Consider the following 27,090-nt stretch of genomic DNA (forward strand, 5'->3'; position numbering starts at 1 on the left):
GACGGATTGTAAACTTTTTAATTAGTGAGGGTGAGGGATAGCGCAATTCTCCAAGGGATCTGGAGATAAGGTTGCTTTTGAACATAAAGGTAATAAGGCAGCCACAAGTTCCTTGAAGAAGATCATGCTCTGCATGTTTCAGGGATCTATCAGTGGGCTGCAAGCTGTAAGATTTTAATTTGTTAATTTGTTTTTTAATTTGTTTAATTTGTTTCTTTTGCTTTTGTTTACCACATCAAAAAGACTGTGTTAAGTGTGACCTATTCATAATTGAAGAAAAATGAAAAGTCAAAAGTGAAAATTAGGCATTAATTTTTGAAAATATGCTCTTTTCATACAGCTCAAACTCTAACATACATATTTATATAAATACATATTTCATTACAAATTAGATCTAAATGTATATATAAAACAATATTTTATATGTATATACATGTTTACACACATAAGATATAGTTTTATTAAGTTAAATATATAATAAAGTATATGTTATAATGTTTATTAAATCAAATATACAATTTATATAGATATATGAAGAATTTGAGAATTCAAATGGGGTGGGGGGCCCAGGTTCCACCCCATGGCGCCCACACTTCTACTGATCCCAGGCTCTCCAAAGCCATCTCTGCCCAGGGACAGCGCTGAAGTTTTCCGTTTTCCCCAGAACGGTGCGCCCCAAGCCCCAGGCGCACCCCCCGAATGCCCCAAAGGCAAGCGGTCACCGCCTTCCTCCACTCTAGGTTCTTTAACAGGCTCAGTCCCAGAGGGGAGGACTCCTATGCCTTGAGCCTGGGACCCACACTAGCTGTTCGCCCTCCTCCGAAAGGGCGCGGCCGTGTGGGACAAAAAAAGAAAAAAACAAAAAACAAAAAACTGTGACTATTGTCCATTTGGCCAGTTATTTTCAAATATGCTATGAAATATTTCATGTAGGTCACCCAGAATCCACTACTAATGATAATAAGAATATCATATATAGGGAGGGAGGGACAAGATAGCAGAAGGGTAGGAGTCTTCAACTCACCTGATCCCACTAACTTACCTAGATAATTTTCGAAACATCCTGAACACCTACAAATTTGACCTGAGATTTAAAGAGAAAACAGCTGGAATGCTACAGAGAGAAAAGTTTTCACTTCTAACAAGGTAGGAAGGCAGAAAAAGAAAAAAAAGAATAAAGTGGAGGAGGGGAAACGTGACTAGCTGGGCTAAAGCAGAGTTGGGAAAGCCTTTGGGGCAGGAAAACTCAGCCCTGGAGAAACGGGAGCTTTAAAAATCTGCACTGGAGCTTTCCCTGACAGAAAAGTGCTTAGCAGGGAAATTGGGCAGTATCAGAGGAGGGGCAGTGAAGCCTCAAGATTCCCAGAGTCAGTATAAGAGGAGGGGCCCCAAGGGGAAGCTAACCACAAACTGAGGTCCAGTATTGGTTAAGAGATGGAGCACATCTGGCAATCCTGCATTGCCCCTGGGACAGGTGGAAGTGGGGAGGGCACAGGAAAGTGAGAACTCTCCTGCTGCTGGGTGCGCCCCCTCAAGCTGTGCAGATCAGTGCACCAGCACCTGCCCCTGGGAGCATCTAGGTCAGTGTGAACTGGGAGCTGCGGTTAGTTAACTCACGGGGACCTCGACTCTAGAGCTGGAGATCTGGCCGCTGCCAGATTTGTTTTTCCTCTTTGTTTCACCTTGTGAATGGGTGAGGTGGGGCCTTTAGGGAACAAAGGACTCATGGGATGAACAGCTCATATTAAGCCTGGCACCTGGCAAGGGGCAGGGCATCCCCACCCAGGCACAGACAACTGAGAATCAGGACAGCAGGCCCCTCCCCCAGAAGACCAGCTGGAAGAACAGGGGAAGAACAAGTTTATTGACCAAGCAGAGCTGGAAACTCCGGGACTGAGGGAAATTAGTATATAGAACTAGAGCATCCTTTTTTTTTTTCCTTTTTCCATTACAACTTGTTTTTTTTTTTATCAGACTAAAAATTTCCAATATTTTTTCTCTTCTCACCTTAACTACAATATATTTTACCAGCTCTTCATTTTTTAAGGTTTTTTTCCTTTTTGACTTTCATATTTGTACAATTACATGTCTTAGATATACTTTTCACTTCTGGATTCCTTTCAACATATTCAGTTTAATTTTGGTAGATATATGAGACATGGGTTTTTGTTTTTTTCTGCCTCATTTTGTATTACAATGGTGGAAGTTAGTACCTTCTAAAACATGACCAACATACACCCAGAACAAAGTGGAACACCATGTTGGTTTATTCTGTTAGATTATAGTCTCTCTTCCCATTCTGCCCCCCTCTTGTTTACATGTTTTGGTAGTCAATGTTGGGGCTTTCTATAAGTATTGCTGGTTTATATCAATTTGGGATTGAGCACCTTCTAACATACAGAACAAAATATACGCAGAACCAAGAGGATCACCCTCTAGGACACCTCATTTAGACCACATTCTCTCTCCACTACCACTTCCTCACCACCACCATCCCTCCCACTTTATTTTTTTCTCTTTTTCCTCTTTTACTTTTTGCTCTTTTCTTTATTTTTGGTTTCTCACTTTTTTTATTTTCACTACTTTGTTTCAAAATTTGTTTTTTACTTTAGTGGTCCTTTTGTTTTATTTTGATCTATTCTCTTTCTTTTATTTTCTGGTCTCTGACAGAGTTATAGAATTTGGATTTAAATACAATGTCAGAATTTGGATTTAAATACAATGTCAGAAATTAAATTCAGATGTACAATTATAAAGCTACTGGTGGCTCTGGAAAAAAGCATAAAAGACTCTAAACACTTTGTTACTGCAGAATTGAGATTAATCAGACTGAAATTAAAAATAGATTAAATGAGATGCAATCCAATCTGGATGTTCTAACTGCTAGGGTTAATGAAGTAGAAGAGTGACATAGAAGACGTGTTGATAGTACAGAAGGAAACAGGAAAAAAGAGAAACACAATTAAGAGTTCATGAGGAAAGGCTTAGGGAAATAAATGATAACTTGAGAAGGAAGAATATATGATTGGGATTCCAGAAGAAGCTGAGAGAGAGAGAGAGAGAGAGAGAGAGAGAACCACAAAGTATAATTGAGCAAATCATAGCTGAGAACTTCCCAAATCTGGGGAAGGAAACAGGCATTCAGATCCAAAAGATAGAGAGGACCCCCCCCCAAAAAAATAAAAACTGTTCAACACCTTGACATTTAGTAGTGAAACTTGCAAATTTCAAAGATAAAGAGAAAATTCTTAAAGCAGCATGAGACAAGAGATTATTAACATATATGGGGAGAAATATCAGATTAACAGCAGACCTCTCCACAGAGACATGGCAGGCCAGAAGGAATGGCATGATATATACAGAATGGCATGATTTATACATGATATAAATGAAAAGAAACTGCAGCCAAGAATACTTTATCCAGCAAGGCTGTCATTCAGAACAAAGGAGAGATAAAGAGCTTCCAGGACAGGCAGAAACTGAAAGAATATGTGACCACCAAACTGGCTCTTCAAGAAAGATTAAGGGGGACTCTATAAAAGAAAGAGGGAGTGCAAAGAAACAATCCACAAAACGGAATGAATTGGTAATACAGTGACACAAAATTCATATGTTTCAATAGTTGCTCTGAACACGAATGGGCCAAATGATCTCATCAAAAGCCCCAGAGTATCAGACTGGATAAAAGAGCAAGACCCATCTATATGCTGTCTATAAGGGACTCATTTTAGACCTAAGGACACCTCCAGCCTGAAAATGAAACCCTCCCTCTTCACAGATGATGTAATACTGTATATAGAAAATCCAAAATATTCTACCTGAAGATTGCTAGAACTCATTCAGCAATTCCGCAATGTGGCAGGACAAAATCAATGCCCAGAAATCAGTGGCATTTCTGTATACTAAAAATGAGACTGAAGAAAGAGAAATTAAGGAGTCAATCCCATTTACAATTGCACCCCAAAGCATAAGATACCTAGGAATAAAAACTGCAGAACACTTCTGAAAGAAATTGAGGAAGACACAAAGAGATGGGAAAACATTCCCTGCTTATGGATTGAAAGAATAAATACTGTGAAAATGTCAGTGCTACCCAGGGCAATTTACACATTCAGTGCAAGCCCTATCAAAATACCATGGACCTTCTTCAAAAAATTGGAACAAATAATCTTAAGTTTTGTATGGAATCAGAAAAGACCACAAATAGCCAGAGGAGTGTTGAAATAGAAAACCAATGCTGGGGGCATCACAATGCCAGGTTTTAAGCTGTATTACAAGGCAGTAATCATCAGGACAGTGTGGTACTGGCACAAAAATAGACACATAGATCAGTGGAACAGAGAACCAGAAATGGGCCCTCAACTATATGGTCAGCTAATATTTGACAAAGCAGGAAAGACTATCCACTAGAAAAAAGAAAGTCTCTTCAATAAATGGTGTTGGGAAAATTATACAGCCACATGTAGAAGAATGAAACTAGATCATTCTCTTACACCATACACAAAGATAAACTCAAAATGGATGAAAGATTTAAATGTTAGACAAGAATCCATCAAAATCCTAGAGAACACAGGCAACAACCTTTTTGAACTTGGCCACAGTAACTTCATGCAAAATACATCATGAAGGCAAGGGAAAGAACAGCAAAAATGAACTATTGGGTCTTAATCAGGATAAAAAGCTTCTGCACAGCAAAATAAACAGTCAACAAAACCAAAAGATAACTTACAGAATGGGTGAAGATATTTGCAAATGACATATCAGATAAAGGGCTAGTATCCTAGATTTATAAAGAACTTATTAAACTCATCAGCAAAGAAACAAACAATCCAATCATGAAATGGGCAAAAGACATGAATAGAAATTTCACTAAAGAAGACATAGACATGGCCAACAAGCACATGAGAAAATGCCTTACATCACTTGCTGTTAGGGAAATACAATCAAAGCCACAATGAGATACCACCTCACACCAGTGAGAATGGTGAAAATTAACAAGACAAGAAACAACAAACGTTGGAGAGGATGTGGAGAAAGGGGGACCCTCTTGCACTGTTGGTGGGAATGTAAAATGGTGCAGCCACTCTGGAAAACTGTGTGGAGGTTCCTCAAAGAGTTAAAAATAGAGCTACCCTATGACCTAGCAATTGTGCCAGTGGGTATTTTTACCCCAAAGATACAGATGTAGTGGAAGGCCAGGACACCTGCACCCCAATGTTCATAGCAGCAATGTCCACAATAGCCAAACTGTGGAAGGAGCCACAGTGTCCTTTGACAGATGAATGGATAAAGAAGATGTGATACACACACACACACACACACACACACACACACACACTGAAATATTACTCAGCCATCAGAAAGGATGAATACCCACGATTTGCTTCAACATGGATGGAACTGGAGGGTATTATGCTGAGTGAAGTAAGTCAACCAGAGAAGGACAATCATCATGTGGTTTCACTCATATGGGTATATAAGAAATAGTGAAATGGATTATAAGGGAAAGGAGGGGACTGAGTTGGAAAAATTAGGGAGACAAACCATGAAAGACTCCTAACTCTGGGAAAACGAACAATGGGTTGTGGAAGGGGAGGTTCGTGGAGGATTGGGTAACTGGGTGACAATCACTGAGGAGGGTACTTGATGGTATAAGCACTGGGTGTTATACTATATGTTGGCCAATCAAAGTTCAATAAAAACAAATGGAAAAAAATAATATCATATATACCTTATATTTACTATGTGTTAGAATTCTTCCCAAACAATTTCATGTATTAACTCACTTGACTTTCACAATATCTCTGTATGGAAGTCTCATAATTTCCATTTGTATAGATTAGAAATTGTTACACAAAAGATAATTATCAATGATCAGGTAGCGAGTTTGTAGTAAACCTGAATTTTGAACCCAGGCATTCTGGCTTTAGAATCTGTGTTAATAAACTTTTAGATTTGTCTGGTGCTTTATAATATTTAAAATGTTTTATACATATTCTTAATTTCTTATAAAACTCTTGTGTATAGGGGGAAGCGTTACCTTACTTTTACAAAATTTTGTATTTCCACAATATATCTCATACATGATTTTATGTAATTTTTAAAGGATGCCTGTAGGTAAGAAAATATTATTATTTCCATTTAATGTGTGTGTCTTTTAAAGTCTCTGGAGTACAGTAAGCCTAAATGACTCTATATTGGATATATAGTTAGTTAATGGCCAAACCTCACCTGTTGTCAGTAATGTTACCGATGATTTATTGGGCACCTAAAATAAGCTAGAGAGAGTTCAATTAGGCTCTTTTAAAAAAATATTTAATCCTCACAACAGTCCTATGAAGTGGATAGGTATTGTTATCCCTGTTTTGTAGATGAGAAAACTGAGAGTTAAATAACTTCATTTAAAACCTCCTAAGTCACAGTGTTGGTACTAGTTAACAAATTTTTCTAACCCAGAGCTTTGTTATTTTCTGTATTCCATACTGATGCTTTTTTTTTTCTTTTTAAGATTTTATTTATTTATTCATGAGAGACACAGAAAGAGAGAGAGGCAGAGACATAGGCAGGGAGAGAAGCAGGCTCCATGCAGGGAGCTTGATTTGGGACTTGATCCTGGGACTCCAGGATCACGCCCTGGGCTGAAGGCAGGTGCTTAACTGCTGAGCCACTCAGGTGTCCCTCCATACTGACTTCGTATAGAAGACAGTTAATCATTAGAACTAACTTGTAGCATGTAGCAAGAGAACATTAGCATACATTTGAACAAAATTCTAATAATTCAGCAATCCTACAGTATATTATTTTGATGCTTTAATTTATATCTGCTTTTTAAATGTGGGTTGCTTGTGTCTTAAACTCTCACTTTTAGGATAGTCTGCACACACAAATGAATTCAAAAGTGGATAGAGGAAAGGGGCATAGAACATGGCAAGAGCTATTAATGTAGAAAGCTAGGGAAAACTCAAGGCAAGATTTGCTCTCCTGTCTGGTTGCATCATTTTACAACAAGGCAAAAATATTTGGAAGGAACATGAGGTTATCAGTTATTTAATGAAATTGAATTATTTTATTAATATTGCTTTTTTCATTCCTTGCTAAAACCAATTTCATTAAAGTATGGAAGTTTGATTGAAAAAGAGGGTATACGGGACTCCTGGGTGGCTCAGTGGTTGACTGTCTGCTTTTGGCTCAGGGCATGATCCTGGGGTCCCAGGATTGAGTCTGGCATCAGGCTCCCTGCAGGGAGCCTGCTTCTCCTGCCTATGTCCCTGCCTCTCTCTCTCTCTGTCTCATGAATAAATAAATAAAATCTCTCTCTTTTTTTCTTAAAGAGGAAGATATACTATTTTTCAGAATGAAATACATTGAGGGGAACATGGACTTTAGAATCTTCCACTTGTTTGTTACTTTTTCTCTTAGTTTTCTCATCTGAAAAAATGAGATCATGATAGCTACATTGTACATTATACATTATTTGTGAGGACGTAAATAATAAAGTTACATCAAAGTTATTTATCATTGTGCTGTTATCTCTTATTTAAGGAGTAGGGAAAACCTAGGAAGAGATAACAAGAATAATGAGAACATGGAATTTAGGGGGGAAAATGTAGAAGAGAGAAAGGCTCTGAAAGGAAAATGGAAAATGAAGTAGTGGAGAAGATAAACTTTTTTTCAAAATGCTGTCAAGTGCTAGGCTTAACCTAAAAAAAAAAAATGGTAGAGAGCATTTTCCATTTCCAATGGGAAAATACCTTTACTTTTTTCTATCACTTAATTTTTCCGTCTCTGAACCCAGAACTTAGGCTGGGTAAGCTTTTATAAAACAATTTGGGAACCAAGCTAATATAGCATTAGAATTCAAAGTGTAAAATTGCAACAAAATAAATGGAAAAAAACCTCCATATAACTAATTACAAGTAATCTTTGGGAACACGTGTTCTTAAGAACTGCTGCTTTAGGGAGCAAAAAGAGATTACATGTAGTTGACTAAAAATCATTTCCAGAGCCAAAATACAGTTTTCAATTAAAATTTTCCACACCTTTCAATTTCGTTTTTAAGATGATCAAAGCTTATGGTTTATAGTAAAAAATATATTAATATTTAATAGTAAATATTTTACTATGTAATATTCAAAGAAGAATTTTGGGGTAAAAAATACCTGAACTTGTAGTCTTAAACAACTGTGTGTGAATGCTGATCCTGCTGATTTACAAACTGAATGAATTTTGTGAGGTTTTAGCTTTTCTGAACTTGAGCTCAATTTCTAGAGAAAGTTGGTGACTATACATCCCTGATGTGTAGTGAGGATTAAATTTTCAAGTATATAAAATATCTGGCTAATAATAGGTGCTCAATAAATGTCAATTTCCTCCTTGTCTGATAGACTTTTACTACATATTAAAAGTAACTCAGGGAAATATTCTGTGAAGTTATCTTTATTAGTGGTATGTGGACATAATGATATAAAATGCTGATTAATATACCATTTCTCTGAGATCTGTGAAAAAGCTCAGGACTAAGTACAGTATCCACTGGGTTAAAAAAAACCACTGGGTGGCTTAGCGGTTGAGCATTTATTTACCTTCGGTTCAGGGCCTGATCCCAGGATCCGGGATCAAGTCTCACATCGGAGTCCCTATGAGGAGTCTACATCTCCTTCTGCCTATGTCTCTGCCTCTCTCTCTCTCTGTCTCTCATGAATAAATAAATAAATCTTTAAAGTTTTTTGTTATTATGAAGAATCAATAAAAAATTGTTTGCTAAGTACTGTGCTTGTAATAAGTAATATCAACAATAAAGATGATAAAGTTCCTGCCTCAAACACTACTTAATGAATCATCTATCATATAATATGTAGTATATATATAGTATATATATATAGTATATATAGTACATTATATATATATATATATAGTACAAACCTGTGAACAAATACTGAAAACACATTGAAATAGAAAAGATTCAAACTTTCAAAGGGAGTGATTCTTTTTTTTTTAATTTTTTTATTTTTATTTATTTATTTATTTATTTATTTATTTATTTATTTTTTTTTGATTCTTAATTTTATAATGATCAGGGGAAAGACTGAGGGAATAGAAGAGAAATTTGAAGAATTGTTGATCTATATCTGAGAGTTGACATAAATAGATACAGCATTTTCTCCATTTCTAGGCAAAAGGCATTTTATACATATGTAAATATTTTTCTCTATACACAATAATTTACTTACACTCATGCCCAGAAATAAAATTTTCTCTTAGGTATATGTAGTTTGTAATGCATATAAGGATAAAGTTATCTATTCTTATTTTTTTTATTGTGGTAGGAGCAGGTAATAGGAATTCTCTTAAAATTTTAAATATGCAATACATGATTGTTAACTATAGTTACTATGTTGTACAGCAGATTTCTAAAGTGTACTCATATTGAATAACTGAAGCTTTATGCCCATTGAATAACTCCCCATTTCTACCTACTCCTAGCCCCTGGCAACCACCATTGTACATGGTGCAAATTCTGCATCCATGAGTTTGACCATCTGAGATATATATGTGAGATCATGCAGTATTTGTCCCCTGTTAACTGGCTTATTTCACTTAGCATAATGTCCTCATTGTTCATCCATGTTGTTGCATATGGCAGGATTACCTTTTTTTAAGGCTGAATAATATTCATTGCATGTATATACCATATTTTAAAAATCCATTCATCTGTTAATGGACATTTATATTGCTTGTATATCTCTGCTGCTGTGAGTAATGCTGCAATGAACATGGGAGTGCAGATATCTCATTGAGATCCTGATTTTATTTATTTCAGATATATATTCAGAAGTAGGATTGCAGGATCATATGGTAGTTCTATTTTAATTTTGTGAAGAATGCTTCTACTGTTTTCCACAGTGAAAATTCCCCAATTTACATTCCTGCCAACAGTGTACCAAGGATTCTCATTTCTCCATATCCTTGCCAAATCTGATCTTCTTTTAACGATTATAGTCATCATAACAGGTGTGCAGTGATATCTTATTGTGGTTTTGATTTGCAATTCCTTGATGATATTGAACACCTTTTCATTTTTCTGTTGGTCATTATTTTAAATAATGAACTATCTATTCAAGTCTGTGCCTATTTTCTAATCACTTGTTTGATTTTTACTATTGAATTGTATTTAATTTTATTTGAATGAGTACATGTCATGTATTCTAGTGATTAAAATTACATGACCAACTCATGAATAATTTTGACCCCCAAGCACTGGTTATAAACATTTATTGTTACCTATTAAATTTAACATTTTGAAATTAATTTATATAGAGTTGTGCTTTCAGAAGTGTACTGCCAATGACATTGTATGGATTCATCTCTAGGCGATCAAGTGGTGTGAAGACTTTTAGCAGTTGCAGTTTGAGTGACTTTGAAAATTTCATTTCAAATATGGGTGCCAAATGTCTTCAGAATAAGCCACAAATGCAGACAGCTCCAACATCAATCTGTGGCAATGGCAGAGTGGAGGAAGGTGAAGTGTGTGACTGTGGTACTGAGGAAGTAAGTCTGATAAATAGGAAAGTTAATTAATGAATTTATTGTTTAAGCTCATCTCTTTGTCATAAATGTTACATATCTAAAAATGACTGAGTATCGTGCAGAGTATTTATACTAAGTGACATCAAGTTTGAAATACATATAAGAATATACTATATAGTTAACAGTTTGAAGGATTTTGAACAAGTATAAAATGTACTCCCAGAAATTATTGCTGATGGGAAAAACAGGAGTCTAAAATGAACTCTTGTGTTCTAAACTAAATATATAAGATCTTTCCAAACCTGTGCTTTAACCTTTGGAAATGTTATAAATGTTTTATTGGAGATTAATGGGGCAGTCAACCATCAAGTACCTTTAGAGTATTATTTCACAATAGAATCAGTAATATGGTAAGGGAAGGCTATTATATTACAGTCTGAACATATGGTGATTTTAATTATTCACTTGGTAGTGAAGCTCTGAAAATATAGTGAATGTAAAAGGTCCAGGTTGTGGTACTTTTAGACAGTTCAGTATTTGCAGCCATACTGCAGATACTATACATTTCCTTGATTACAAGGTAGGTGGAAATAATATTAGGGTGTGATACATATATCGGTCTGAATATACTTGTATCCATGTCACACTGTTTTAATCACTGTGCCTTTCTATTATGTTTTGCCGTTTGGTAGAACAAGTCCTCCCTCTTAATTCTTCTTCCTGTCTTTTCTTCTTCCTTCCTTTCTTTGTTCCTCCCTTTCTGTGTTCCTCCCTCAGTCACTCCCTTCCTTTGCTCTCAATTTCTTTCTTTTAAAATATATTAACATACAGTGCTATAGTAGTTTCAGGTACACAGCAAAATGATTCAACAGTTCTCTGCATTTCTTGATGTTCGTCAAAATAAGTGTACTATTAATCCTTTTAATCTGTTTTCTTCATTCCTCTGCCTGCTTCCCTGTAGCAACCAACATATTTTTCTCTATTTTTTGTGTGTCATTTTGTTGTTTTTGTTAATTTGTTTCTCAAATTGCACATTTGAGTGAGATCATTTGGTATTTGTCTTTCTCTGATTGATGTATTTCATTTAGCATTATACCCTCTAAGTCCATCCATATTGTCACAAATGTCAGGATTTTATTGTGTTTTTTTTATGACTGAATAATATTTGGTTGCTTAACATCTTTGAATAGCAGGCATTTTAAAATTTTTTATGAAGACCATTTTTTTCATGCTTTTTGTGTCCTAAGAAATCTGTGTCTACTCAGGGTCATGAATATTTTCTCCTATGTTTTCTATGAGAAGTTTTGCAATTATCACTCGCATTTAGTCCGTGATCCATTTGAGTGTATTTTTGTGTTTAGGAAGATTTTGTTGAGGTTCATTATGTCCCATTTGAATATCAAATTTTTCTAGCAGTATTTGTTAAAATGACTGTCTTTTCACCATTGTACCACCTTAGCATTCATATGAAAATAAATTACTATATATTTGTGTCTATCCCTGGATTCTTTTCTGTTTATTTATGTAAACATACTTATGCCAAATCTCTACTGTTTTAATGTGTTTAAAATATTAATGTATTTTCACAGTAAATCTTGAAAACAGGTAGTGTAAATCATCCAACTTTGCATATTTTTCCAAGGTAGTTTTACTTTTCTGAGATTTTTGTATTTCTGTATAAATTGGAGAATCAGCATGTGAGTGTAAGGACTTTGGAATTGTGTGGTATTCATACATCAATTTGGGGAGAATTACTTTTTTTTATTAAAATTGAGTCTGCCAAATGATACATGGTGTATATCTCTAGCTCTTCTTTAATTCATCTAGTTTTTCTATAGTTTACATATTGCTGGTATAGAAAGTACAATTGACTTTTGTGAATTTACTTTGGATCTAGTGTTGATTAGAAATGTTGAAAATGATCTTTATTTTTATTTTGGAAGGGAAAGCTTTCTGACTTTCACCACTAAAATATAATGTTAGACAAACATTTTTGGTAAACAGATGGTCTTCTCATGTTGAGGAAGTTCTTTTCTATTTCTAGATAGACGAGTGTCTCAAATCAAGAATTAGTGTTGTATTTTGTCCTATGTCTTATTTTTGTGTCTACGAACTAATCAAATGAGTTTTATCCTTTTAAGAATTAATAGAGTGTATTTTATTCATTGGTTTTTAAATACTAACCCAACCATGCATTCTGACATTAGCTTCACTTGGGTAATTCTGTATATATATTGCTAGATTTAATTTGCTAATATTTTGTTGGAATTACAGCACAAGGGAATTGTATTTGCAATCAGTTTTTTTTCTTGAGATATTTTCTGATTTAAGCATCAAGGCAATTCTGAACTCATAGAATGAGTAGGAAAGGGCTCCGTTACTCAGTACTTCTTAAAAAATTCTTTTGAAAAAATTAAATTTTTAAAATTTAAATTCAGTTTGCCAACATGTACTTTAATACCTAATGCTCATCACATCACTGCCCTCCTTAATGCCTGTCACTCAGTTACCCCATCCACCCACTCACCTCCCCTTCAGCAACCCTCAGTTTGTTTCCCAGATTTAAGAGTCTCTCATAGTTTGTCTTCCTCTCTAATTTTTCCCCATTCAGTTTCCCCTACTTCCCTTATAGTGCTTTATATTATTTCTTATATTCCACATATGAGTGAAATCATATGATTATTGTCTTTCTCTGATTGACTTATTTCACTTAGCATAATACCCTAGAGTTCCATCCATATTGAAGCAAATGGTAGGTATTCATCCTTTCTGATGACTAATATTCCATTGTGTGTGTGTGTATGTGTGTGTGTGTGTGTGTGTGTATGTAGATATATATATATATACACTCACATATATATATCTCTCTATATATATCTTCTTTACATCTATACATCTTTACATCTATACTTCTATACATCTTCTTTATCCATTCATCTGTTGAAAGACGTTTCAGCTATCTCAGCTCCTTCCACAGTTTGGCTATTGTGGACATTCTTGCTATGAACATTGAGGTGCAGGTGTCCCATCATTTCACTACATCTGTATCTTTGGGATAAATACCCAGTAGTGCAATTGCTGGGTCATAGGTAGCTCTATTTTTAACTCTTTGAGGAACCTCTAGACTGTTTTCCAGAGTGGCATACCAGCTTGCACATCCCTTCTCCACATCCTTGCTGTCATTTGTTGTTTCCTGTCATATTAATTTTAACCATTCTCACCTGTGTAAAGTGATATCTCATTGTGGTTTTGATTTGTTATTTCCTGATGGCAAGTGATGTGGAGCATTTTTTCATGTGCCTGTTGGCCATGTGTAGATCTTCTTTGAAGAAATGTTTGTTCATGTCTTTTGCCCATTTCTTGACTGGATTGTTTCTTGGGTGTTGAGTGTGATAAATTCTTTATAGATCTTGGATACTAGCTCTTTATCTGATATGTCATTGCAAATATCTTCTGTGAGCTGTTTCCTTTGCTGTGCAGAAAACTTTTTTGTCTTTTTGTTTTGATAAATTTATTTTTTATTGGTGTCCAATTTACCAACATACAGAATAACACCCAGTGCTCATCCTGTCAAGTGCCCCCCCCCCAGTGCCCGTCACCCATTCACCCCCACCCCCCATCCTCCTTCCCTTCCACCACCCCTAGTTCGCCTCCCAGAGTTAGGAGTCTCTATGCTCTGTCTCCCTTTCTGACATTTCCCACCCATTTCTTCTCCCTTCCCTTATATTCCCTTTCACTATTATTTATATTCCCCAAATGAATGAGACCAAAGAATGTTTGTCCTTCTCCGATTGACTTACTTCACTCAGCATAATACCCTCCAGTTCCATCCACGTCGAAGCAAATGGTGGGTATTTGTCATTTCTAATGGCTGAGTAATATTCCATTGTATACATAAACCGCATCTTCTTTACCCATTCATCTTTTGATGGACACTGAGGCTCCTTCCACAGTTTGGCTATTGTGGACACTGCTGCTAGAAACATCGGGGTGCAGGTGTCCTGGTGTTCCATTGCATCTGAATCTTTGGGGTAAATCCCCAACAGTGCAATTGCTGGGTCGTAGGGCAGGTCTATTTTTAACTCTTTGAGGAACCTCCACACAGTTTTCCAGAGTGGCTGCACCAGTTCACATTCCCACCAACAGTGTAAGAGGGTTCCTTTTTCTCCGCATCCTCTCCAACATTTGTGGTTTCCTGCCTTGTTAATTTTCCCCATTCTCACTGGTGTGAGGTGGTATCTCATTGTGGTTGTGATTTGTATTTCCCTGATGGCAAGTGATGCAGAGCATTTTCTCATGTGCATGTTGGCCATGTCCATGTCTTCCTCTGTGAGATTTCTCTTCATGTCTTTTGCCCATTTCATGATTGGATTGTTTGTTTCTTTGGTGTTTTTAATAAGTTCTTTATAGATCTTGGAAACTAGCCCTTTATCTGATAGGTCATTTGCAAATATCTTCTCCCATTCTGTAGGTTGTCTTTGAGTTTTGTTGACTGTATCCTTTGCTGTGCAAAAGCTTCTTATCTTGATGAAGTCCCAATAGTTCATTTTTGCTTTTGTTTCTTTTGCCTTCGTGGATGTCTCTTGCAAGAAGTTACTGTGGCCCAGTTCAAAAAGGGTGTTGCCTGTGTTCTCCTTGAGGATTTTGATGGAATCTTGTCTCACATTTAGATCTTTCATCCATTTTGAGTTTATCCTTGTGTATGGTGAAAGAGAGTGGGCTAGTTTCATTCTTCTGCATGTGGATGTCCAATTTTCCCAGCACCATTTATTGAAGAGACTGTCTTTCTTCCAATGGATAGTCTTTCCTCCTTTATCGAATATTAGATGACCGTACATTTCAGGGTCCACTTCTGGGTTCTCTATTCTGTTCCATTGATCTATGTGTCTGTTTTTGTGCCAGTACCACACTGTCTTGATGACCTGGCTATTCGGGGTCTTTTCTGATACCACACAAATCTTAAAATAATTTGTTCTAACTCTCTGAAGAAAGTCCATGGTATTTTGATAGGGATTGCATTAAATGTGTAAATTGCCCTGGGTAACATTGACATTTTCACAATATTAATTCTGCCAATCCATGAGCATGTAATATTTTTCCATCTCTTTGTGTCTTCCTCAAATTCTTTCAGAAGTGTTCTATAGTTTTTAGGATATAGATCCTTTACCTCTTTGGTTAGGTTTATTCCTAGGTATCTTATGCTTTTGGGTGCAATTGTAAATGGGATTGACTCCTTAATTTCTCTTTCTTCAGTCTCATTGTTAGTGTATAGAAATGCCATTGATTTCTGGGCATTGATTTTGTATCCTGCCACGCTACCAAATTGCTGTATGAGTTCTAGCTTTTGGGTTTTCTATGTAGAGTATCATGTCATCGGCGAAGAGGGAGAGTTTGAATTCTTCTTTGCCAATTTGAATGCCTTTAATGTCTTTTTGTTGTCTGATTGCTGAGGCGAGGACTTCCAGTACTATGTTGAATAGCAGTGGTGAGAGTGGACATCCCTGTCTTGTTCCTGCTCTTAGGGGAAAGGCTCCCAGTGCTTCCCCATTGAGAATGATATTTGCTGTGGGCTTTTTGTAGATGGCTTTTAAGATGTTGAGGAATGTTCCCTCTATCCCTACACTCTGAAGAGTTTTCATCCGGAATGGATGCTGTATTTTGTCAAATGCTTTTTCTGCATCTAATGAAAGGATCGTATGGTTCTTGGTTTTTCTCTTGCTGATATGATGAATCACATTGATTGTTTTACGAGTGTTGAACCAGCCTGTGTCCCAGGGATAAATCCTACTTGGTCATGGTGAATAATTTTCTTAATGTACTGTTGGATCCTATTGGCTAGTATCTTGTTGAGAATTTTTGTATCCATGTTCATCAGGGATATTGGTCTATAATTCTCCTTTTTGGTGGGTCTTTGTCTGGTTTCGGAATTAAGGTGATGCTGGCCTCATAGAACGAATTTGGAAGTACTCCATCTCTTTCTATCTTTCCAAACAGCTTTAGTAGAATAGGTATGGTTTCTTCTTTAAACGTTTGATAGAATTCCCCTGGGGAGCCATCTGGCCCTGGACTTTTGTGTCTTGGGAGGTTGTTGATGACTGCTTCAATTTCCTCCCTGGTTATTGGCCTGTTCAGGTTTTCTATTTCTTTCTGTTCCAGTTTTGGTAGTTTGTGTCTTTCCAGGAATGCATCCATTTCTTCTAGATTGCCTAATTTATTGGTGTATAGCTGTTCATAATATGTTTTTAAAAAGTCGTTTGTATTTCCTTGGTGTTGGTAGTGATCTCTCCTTTCTCATTCATGATTTTATTAATTTGAGTCTTCTCTCTCTTCTTTTTAATAAGGCTGGCTAATGGTTTATCTGTCTTATTAATTCTTTCAAAGAACCAACTCCTGTTTTTGTTGATCTGTTCCACAGTTCTTCTGGTCTTGATTTCACTGAGTTCTGCTCGAATCTTAATTAACTCTCTTTTTCTGCTGGGTGTAGGATCTATTTGCTGTTTTTTCTCTAGCTCCTTTAGGTGTAAGATTAGCTTTTGTATTTGAGTTCTTTCCAGTTTTTGAATGGATGCTTGTATTGCGATGTATTTCCCCCTTAGGGGATGTAGCTTTTGCTGCATCCCAAAGATTTTGAACGGTTGTATCTTCATTCTCATTAGTTTCATGAATCTTTTTAATTCTTCCTTAATTTCCTGGTTGACCCTTTCATCTTTTAGCAGGATGGTCCTTAACCTCCACGTGTTTGAGGTCCTTCCAAACTTCTTGTTGTGATTTAGTTCTAATTTCAAGGCATTATGGTCTGAAAATATGCAGGGGATGACCCCAATCTTTTGGTATTGGATCAGACCCGATTTGTGACCCAGTATGTGGTCTATTCTGGAGAAAGCTCCATGTGCACTTGAGAAGAATGTGTATTCAGTTGAGTTTGGATGTAAAGTTCTGTAGATATCTGTGAAATCCATCTGGTCCAGCGTATCATTTAAAGCTCTCGTTTCTTTGGAGATGTTGTGCTTAGAAGACCTATCAAGGGTAGAAAGAGCTAGATTGAAGTTACCGAGTATAAGTGTATTATTATCTAAGTATTTCTTTACTTTGGTTATTAATTGATTTAAATATTTGGCAGCTCCCACATTCGGGGCATTACATTGATGACTGTTAAGTCCTCTTGTTGGATAGATCCTTTAAGTATGATATAATGTCCCTCTTCATCTCTCACTACAGTCTTCGGGATAAATTTTAGTTTATCTGATATAAGGATGGCTACCCCTGCTTTCTTTTGAGGACCATTTGAATGGTAAATGGTTCTCCAACCTTTTAATTTCAGGTTGTAGGTGTCCTTCTGTCTAAAATGAGTCTCTTGTAGACAGCAAATAGATGGGTCCTGCTTTTTTATCCAGTCTGAAACCCTGCGCCTTTTGATGGGGTCATTAATCCCATTCACGTTCAGAGTTACTATTGAAAGATATGAGTTTAGTGTCATCATGATATCTATTCAATCCTTGTTTTTGTGGATTGTTCCACTGAACTTCTTAAAGGGGAATTTTAAGAGTCCCCCTTAAAATTTCTTGCAGAGCTGGTTTGGAGGTCACATATTCTTTCAGTTCCTGCCTGTCTTGGAAGCTCTTTATCTCTCCTTCCATTTTGAATGAGAGCCTTGCTGGATAAAGTATTCTTGGTTGCATGTTCTTCTCACTTAGGACCCTAAATATATCCTGCCAGCCCTTTCTGGCCTGCCAGGTCTCTGTGGAGAGGTCTGCTGTTACCATAATACTCCTCCCCATAACAGTCAGGGATTTCTTGTCTCTTGCTGCTTTAAGGATCTTCTCTTTATCTTTAGAATTTGCAAGCTTCACTCTTAAATGTTGAGGTGTTGAACGGTTTTTATTGATTTTAGGGGGGGGATTTCTCTATTTCCTGGATCTGAATGTCTGTTTCCCTTTCCAGATTAGGAAAGTTTTCAGCTATGATTTGTTCAAATACATATTCTGGCCCTCTGTCCCTTTTGGCGCCCTCGGGAACCACAATTGAACATAGGTTTTTCTTCCTCAGGCTGTCGTTTATTTCCCTTAATCTATCTTCATGGTCTTTTGTTTGTCTCTTTTTTCCTCAGTTTCCCTCTTTGCCATAAACTTGTCTTCTATGTCTCTCACTCGTTCTTCTACCTCGTTAACCTTTGTCGTTAGGACTTCTAGTTTGGATTGTATCTCATTCAATTGACTTTTAATTTCTGCCTGATTGGATCTAAATTCTGCAGTCATGAAGTCTCTTGAGTCTGGATGGATGCTTGTATTGCGATGTATTTCCCCCTTAGGGGATGTAGCTTTTTCTAGAGCCACCAGTAGCTGTATAATAGTGCTTCTGAATTGGCTTTCTGACATTGAATTGTAATCCAGATTTTGTAACTCTGTGGGAGAGAGGACTGTTTCTCTTTCTTTCTTTTGAGGTGAGGTTTTCCTTCTAGTCATTTTGCTCAGTGCAGAGTGGCCAAAAACAAGTTGTATTGGGAAAAGGAGAAAAAGAGAGGAGCGAAAGAAGGAAAGAAAAGAGAAAAAGAAAAAAAGAAAAAAGAGAAAGAAAAAGAAAGGGAAAAAATGGGTGGGGGAAGCAAACAGAAATCAAAAAGAAAAAAAAAAAGAAAGAAAAGAAAAGAAAAAAAAAAAAACCACAGGGAATATCTTTTGATTCTGTATACTTTAAGTCCCTTGACTTCCCCTGGAACTTCTCCATCTAGTTGGTCTTCTGGGGTAGGGGCCTGTTTTGATTTTCAGGTGTTAGTACTTGGGGGAGCTGCTCTGCCCCCTGCCAGTGGGGGTTGCTTATCCCATGAGGCCCCAGGAGAAACAACCCCAGTGGCGGGGCCAGCTCTGGAGCCCTGGATTCAGCCCCCGCAGTAACTCCGGGGCTCTCCGTCTGCAGGGCCTGGATGCTCCGGGGCGGGGCCGCTGATCTGCTCAGCTCGGGGCAGGAGCGTCCTTGCTGTCCTGGGCCCTCCCGGCCTCTGCCTGTCCAGGGGGAAGGTCGGGTCCTGGGCTGTGTCCCGGCGCCCAGTGCTCTGGGACCTGCACTGTTGGATTCGCGATCCGGCCGCGCAGCCCCCTCCGTGGAGCCGCTGCCCGAGCCCCTCCGAGCTGCTCCCGGAGCCGTAGAGCCCCCTCCGCCGAGCCTCCGCCCTAGCCCCTCTGAGCTTCTCCGGGTCCAGCCAAGCGTGCTGCAGCCCTTTATGGAGCTCGGCGCACTCTCCTGGGTGCACAGGTTCGGGTTCCAGGGAGCCCGAGGGCATCCCCGCCCTCCTGGGGTCTTGCTCCAACTCCCTGCGGGCACCTTTCCACCCGGAAAGATTGGTGCAGCTCCTGCTTCTCCGGGACGGGGCTCTCCTGTCCTGGGGACACTCACCCCGACCTTAGCCCGGCTCCTCGTGGGGCCCCTCCCCCTTGGACGCCTTTTGTTTCTTTATTTCTTTTTTTCCTATCTTCCTACCTCGATAGAAGCGCGAACTCTTCTCACTGTAGCGTTCCAGCTGGTCTCTCTTTACATCTCAGGCCGAATTCGTAGATTTTCAGGATGATTTGAAGGTTATCTAGGTGGGATCCCTGGGTGGCGCAGCGGCTTAGCGCCTGCCTTTGGCTCAGGGCGCGATCCTGGAGACCCAGGATCGAATCCCACGTCGGGCTCCCGGTGCATGGAGCCTGCTTCTCCCTCTGCCTGTGTCTCTGCCTCTCTCTCTCTGTGACTATCATAAATAAATAAATAATAAATAAAGAAGAGCTCCTTTAAAAAAAAAATGAAGGTTATCTAGGTAGTTTGGTGGGGACAGGTGACTTGGGAACCTACTCTTCCGCCATCTTGCCCCTCCTCCAAACTTTTTTTGTCTTGATGAAGTACTAATAGTTCATTTTTGCTTTTCTTTCCCTTGCCTTTAGAGATGTGTCTTGCCAGAAGTTGTGATGGTGAAGTTCAAAAAGGTTGTTGCCTGTGTTCTCCTCTAGGATTTTGATGGATTGCTGTCTCACATTTAGGTTTTTCAGCCATTTTGAATTTATCTTTGTGTATGGTGTAAGAGAATGGTCTACTTTCATTCTTCTGCATGTGACTGTCCAATTTTCCCAGCACCATTTATTGCAGAGATTGTCGTTTTTCCATTGGATATTATTTCCTGCTTTGTCAGTGATTAATGTGCCATAGAATTAAGGACCCATTTCTGGGTACTCTGTTCTGTTCCATTGATCTATGTATTTGTTGTTGTGCCAGTACCATATTGTCTTGATGATCATAGCTTTGTAATACAGTTTCAAGTCAAGCATTGTGATGCCCTCAGCTTTGGTTTTCTTTTTCAACATTCCTCTGGCTATTTGGAGTCTTTTTCTGGTTCTGTATAAATCTTAAGATTATTTGTTCCAACTCTGTGAAAAAGGGCCATGGTATTTTGATAGGTTGAATGTGTAGCATAGACATTTTCACAATATTAATTCTTCCAATCCATGAGCATGGAATATTTTTCCATTTCTTTGTGTCTCCCTCAATTTCTCTTATAAGTGTTCTTTAGTTTTTAGAGTACAGATCCTTTACCTCTTTGGTTAGGTTTACTCCTAGGTATTTTATGGGTTTGGGTGCAGTTGTAAATGGGATTGATTCATTAATTTTTCTTTAGTCTCACTGTTAGTGTATAGAAGTGCCACTGATTTCTGGGCATCAATTTTGTATCCTGTCACATTGCAGAATTGCTATATGAGTTCTAGCGGTTTTAGGGCAGAGTCTTTTGGTTTTTCCATATACAGTATCATGTCATCTGCAGAGAGGGAGAGTTTGACTTCTTCCTGGGCAATTTGAATTCCTTTTAATTCTTTTTGTTGTCTGATTGCTAAGGCTAGGACTTCTAGTACCATGTTGAACAACAGTGGTGAGAGTGACCATATCTGTCGTGTTCCTGACCTTAGGAAAAAACTCTCAGTTTTTCCCCATTGACAATGATACTCACTGTGAGCTTTTTATAGATGGATTTTATGATATTGAGATATGTTTCCTCTATCTCTACATTTTGAAGAGTTTTAATCAAGAAAGGATGCTGTATTTTGTCAAATGCATTGTCTTTTATTAATATGATCTATCACGTTGATTAATTTATGAATGTTGAACTACCCTTATCCCAGGAATAATTCCTACTTAGTCATGATAAATAATCCTTTTAATGTACTGTTGAATCCTATTGGCTAGAGCATATTGGTGAGTATTTTGACATCCATGTTCATCATGGATATTGACCTGTAATTCCTTTTTGTCTAGTTTTGGGATAGGTAATGCTGGACTCATAGAACAGGTTCGGAAGTTTTCCTTCCACTTCTATCATTTGAAGCAGCTTCAGTGGAATAGATATTATTTCTTCTTTAAATATTTGGTCGAATTCCTCTGGAAAGCCATCTGGTCCTGAACTCTTGTTTCTTGTGAGTTTTTTGATGACCACTTCAATTTTTTTGCTTGTTATTGATCTGTTTAGATTTTCTATTTCTTCCTGTTTCAGTTTTGGTAGTTTATACATTTCCAGGAATGCATCCATTTCTTCCAGATTGCCTAATTTGTTGTGAAGTCCATCTGGTCCAATGTGTCATTAAAAGCCCTTGTTTCTTTGTTGATCTTTCGTTTTGATTATCTGTCCCTTGCTGAGAGTGGAGTGTTGAAATCTCCTAATATTAATGTATTATTATCTATGTGTTTCTTTACTTTGGTTATTAATTGGCAGATATAATTGGCTGCTCTCAAGTTAGGGGCAAAAATATAATTGTTAGATCTTCTTGATGATTAGATCCTTTAAGTGTGAGATAGTTTCCCTCTTCATCTCTTAATACAGTCTCTGGTTTAAAATCTAATTTATGTGATACGAGGATTGATATCCCAGCGTTCCCAAGATATGTATTTAGTGCCATTGTATTGCCTGTACTGTCCCATTTCTGCAGATTGTCTCCGTTTCCTTGGCTCCCTCTTTGCTTACAGGATCCCCCTTAATATTTCTTGCAGGGTTGTCTTGATGGTCACATACTCTTTCATCTTCTGTCTGTCCTGGTGGCTCAGTATCCTCCCATTCTCAATGACAGCCTTTCTTGATAATGTATTCTTTGCTGCTATTTTTTTCATTTAGTACCATGAATATATCATGCTAGCACTTTCTGGCCTGCCAGGTCTCTGTGGATAGATCTGCTGTTGATCTGATATTTCTCCCCGTTTATGTAAGGAATCTCTTGTCTTGAGCTGCTTTCAAGATGTTCTCTTTATCTCTAAAACTTGCAAGCTTCACATGAAATGTCAGGGTGTTGATCTACTTTTATTGATTTGAGAAGTGTCCTCTCTACCTCTTGGTTTTGAATGCCCATTTCCTTCCCAGATTAGGGAAGTTCTAAGGTATGATTTGCTCAAATATACCTTCTGGTCCTCTCTCTCTCCATGCCCTCAGGAATTCCAATAATTCAGATGTTATTTTTTTTCTTTATATCACTTACTTCCTGGAGTCTCTCTTTGTGAGCTCTTAGTTGTTTTTGTCTTTTTTTTTTCTTCACCTTCCTTCCTTTCCATCAACTTGTTTTCAGTGTTACTTATTCTTTCTTCTGCATCATTTATTCTGGCTGTTAGAGCATCCAATTTAGACTGCATCTCAGAGTAGTCTGGTCCGATTAGATTTTGGCCTGATTATATCTCATTTCTGTACTTAGAGATTCTCTAGAATCTTTTATGCTTTTTAAAGCTTAACTAGTAATTTTATAATTGTAATTCTGAACTCCATGCTGACATTTTACTTAAATCCATATCCATTAGTTCTGTGGCAGAGAGTATTACCTCTGTTTCTTTTTTTTTGTTGTGAATTCTTCCTTCTAGTTATTTTGTCCAGTGCAGAATGGCTGTATGAGTGAGCAAAGTCAAAAATATCAACTCTGACCCAACGAATTACACATTAGACAATTCCAAAGTGGTTAGGAACCAGAACATAAAAGAAAAAAGACAAAGACAAAGACAAAAAAAAAAAAAAGGCAGGGGAGGTGGGAGGAAGAAAGAGAATATAATCTCAGTGTGGATGAAACAAGGTGATCCCCTTTGTTCTGATTGTATTTTGGCCTGTGTGTTAGATGGTACTAAATTCCAAAGTTATAAAGGAAGCAAAACTTATATGTATACAAAAATAAAATTGAATACAGTGAAAGGTAGCAAAAAATGAAGAATATATCTATAGGATGTATTTATAAAATATGAAAGTTAAAAAAAAAAGACCTAAAGGAAAAGAGTTGATACAATAAGAAACTAGTAGAGATGGGGGAAAATTGGAATATTTTAAACTGAAAGATAAATGAATCATAAGAAAAAAGCCTTGACTTCTATATACTATTTTCTAGTCTTAATTGGTTGATAAACTTGCTTTTCACCTGCTCTTCCAGCTGGTCTGGAGGAAGGGTCTGCTGCTCTGATTCTCAGGTGTCTGTGCCTGGGCAAAGTTGCACCACCTTTTGCCTGGGGGCTGGGCTCAGTGTAAGCTGTTTGCTGTGTAAGGCTTTTGTTTCTTGAAGGCTTTCCTACCTCTTTAGAGGGTGGTCGCACCTTACGTGAGATCTGTTCTCTTAAATCTACCTTCTTAGAAGTTTTATAACTTTGCAGTTACATTTAAGTTTATGATCCATTTTGAGTTATTTTTTTGTGGAAAGTGGAGTCAGTGTCATTATTTTCCATGTGAATGTCCAGTTCTTCCAGCACCATTTATTGGAAAGGCTATCCATTCTCCATTGAACTGCATTTACTCCATTGGAAAAGATTTATTATCTGTGTCAGTCTGTTTCTGGGATTTTTATTTTGTTCCAATGATCTTTTATTCATTATTTTGTGACTACTACACTGTCATTATAGTTTACAGTAAGTTTTGAAGTTGGTTGTTATTATTCCTTTAGTTTTCTTCCTCCTCCTCTCCCTCCCTCCTCCTCCTCCCCCTCCTTACTCTTACTTCTCTCTCTCCTCTTCAGTATTATGTGACTATTCTGCATTGTTTTTCATCACCATATAAAGCTTAGAATCAGTTTCTTAATATCTATAAAATAACTTGCTGGAATTTTTATTGGAATTACATTAAGTCTTTAGATTAAATTGGGAAGAACTGACATCTTAACAATATTGGGTCTTCCTATCCATGAACATGAAATATCTCTCCATTTGTTTATGCCTTCTTTACTTTTTTTTCATCAGAGTTTTCTAGTATTTCTCATACGGATTCTATAATAGTTTGTTAGAACTATTCCCAAATACATCATTATTTTGGTGCTAATGTAAGTAGCATCATATTTTTCATTAAAATTCCCATTTTTCCTTGTTGGTACACAGGTAAACAATTAAGTTTTGTATATTAACTTTGTATCAGTAATCTTGCTATAATAAATTATTAGTCCAGGAGATTTTTGTTTTTGTTGGCTTTTTGGTCGATCAGTTGGGATTTTCTTTATATAATCAATCATAGAATCTATGGAAAAAAAACAGGTTTATTTTTTTCTTTCCTCTCAACCTGTATATTTTTCTTTTTCTCTCTCTTTCTTTTTTTTCTTTTTCTTTTTCTTTTCTTTCTTTCTTTCTTTTTTTTTGGTCCTGCCTTAGCTAGGACTTTCAGTAGGGTGTTGAGAAGGAGTGATGAAAGGGAGCATCCTTGTCTTGTTCCTGATCTCAGAGGGAAAGCTTATAGTTTTTCACCATATATATATGACATTAGCTGTAGGTGTTCTCTGTATGTTTGCTATCAAATTTAGGAAGTTCCCATCTATTCCTAGTTTGCTAATATTTTGTAGAATTCATTAAGTGAATATTGGATTTTGTCAAATAACTTTTTCTCCATCAATTGTTATGGTCATATGGTTTTTCTTCTTCATCCTGTCAATATGATGAATTAATTAATTGAGTCTGAATGATTATGAGAGATATTGATCTGTAATTTTCCTTCTTTTGGTAATGTGTCTGGATTTGGTTATTACAGTAATATTGGTCTCAAAGCATAAGCCAGGAAGTTCACCCATCAAGTTTGGGAGAGTATTGTGTCGGTAATTTCCTGGGGTGAAGGGAGTATGAGCTTTTCCTGGATTCTGTCCTAGTTGCTTCTCTTGGCTAATTTTGATTTACTTCCTTTCTGCATAATAAACCATAACTGTGAATATAACAGCTTTCAGTGAGTTCTGTGAGTCCTTCTAGTAAATTACCAAACCTTAGAGTGGTTTTGGAAATCCATTGAACTTGTGTTGAGTGTAAGTAGTCAGGGAAGTGTTGGGGACATTCTAACTTTGCAGCAGGCCTAAACTCTACACACCCTTTCCTCCCTGGCATTATTGAAGTATGACTGACAAATTAAAATAGTATGCTTTTAAGGTGTTCAACATGATTTTTTGATATATGTATACCTCCTGAAATATTACTACAATCAAACTAACATATCCCTCTCTTCATAGTTACCTTTTTTTTTTTAATGTAGTGAGAACACTTTATCCTCTTAGCACATTTCAACTATAGAGTACAGTATTGTTAATTATAGTCATCAGGCTGTACAGTGGATCCTGAAAATTAATTCATTCTTAAATAAAAATTTGTATCTTTTGAATAGTGTATCCTCTTTTTCCCCCACTCTCCAGGAACTAATTAACCACTATTCTGCTCTCTCATATTATTCTCTAATTTCTAAAAAAAAGTTGTTTCATACATTTTTCATAGTTTTCTAATTGTGTAAGAGTTGCTTGGTACCAGTTACTCTGTTTTGAGTAAAAGTCTTATTTTAGTATTTTAATTGTCTAGAGATACAGAACTATAAATATTGATAGCATTCATATTCTCCTCCAAAACTCAAAAAATAAGCCCAGCAAAAATAATTCCTGCCAAAGTTTATGTTATTATCATGATGTATTTTTACTTGTGCATTCCATTAACTCATAGCAATGTGGAGCTGTTAGCTGTTGTAATTTTCGAACTTGTACGCTGAAGCCAGGATCACAATGTGATGCAGGACTATGCTGCACTAACTGTCAGGTAAGATTTATTATCTTCTAAGTATATAATGAATCATGTCTTAGATATTTTAAAACACTTAGACCTGTAGCTGTAAGTAAAAATAAATGAACTTTCCAAAACTAATACTATACTCTATGTTAACTAACTGTAATTTAAATTAAAACTTAAAAAATGATTCTGTGAACCTTAACTGGATGTTTAGGTTTTCTTCTTATGCTGTTATTCTAACTTGATGCTGTTGTTCTTAAGCCTTGATTGAGAGCTATTATACAATTATTCAATACAGAAGATCTCCATTAAAAGGGTTTTATTTACTTTATCCAATATTTATATTTTTATAATAAAATATTATTACTAGCTGTGATAGGTATCTGTAAGTAACATGGCAGTTTCTCATAAATGTATAAATAATGAAACTCATTAGAAGTAGGCTACAGTAGCACAAAGTTTAAACTACAAACTTATTATTTATTCAAAGATCGTATGATTGAAAGATCACATGCTAGTTTATATGTTGAAGACGTTGACTCTTATCCACTATTTTCCTTTTCAGCTCCTGCA

The 27,090-nt window shown here is 36.9% G+C and overlaps 1 protein-coding gene across 1 annotated transcript in view; it reads left to right on the forward strand.

The window, feature by feature from the left end:
• The window catches only part of ADAM32 (ADAM metallopeptidase domain 32), a 190,698-nt gene that overhangs the window by 71,400 nt on the left and 92,208 nt on the right, over window positions 1-27,090 (forward strand). The window contains exons 13-14 of the mRNA XM_041751039.1: window positions 10,371-10,548; window positions 26,455-26,547. Of these exons, the coding sequence (XP_041606973.1) occupies window positions 10,371-10,548; window positions 26,455-26,547 (271 nt within the window). The remainder of the gene's footprint in view (window positions 1-10,370; window positions 10,549-26,454; window positions 26,548-27,090) is intronic.

The sequence above is a fragment of the Vulpes lagopus genome, chromosome 4, assembly GCF_018345385.1.
Source record: "Vulpes lagopus strain Blue_001 chromosome 4, ASM1834538v1, whole genome shotgun sequence".
NCBI lineage: Eukaryota > Metazoa > Chordata > Mammalia > Carnivora > Canidae > Vulpes > Vulpes lagopus.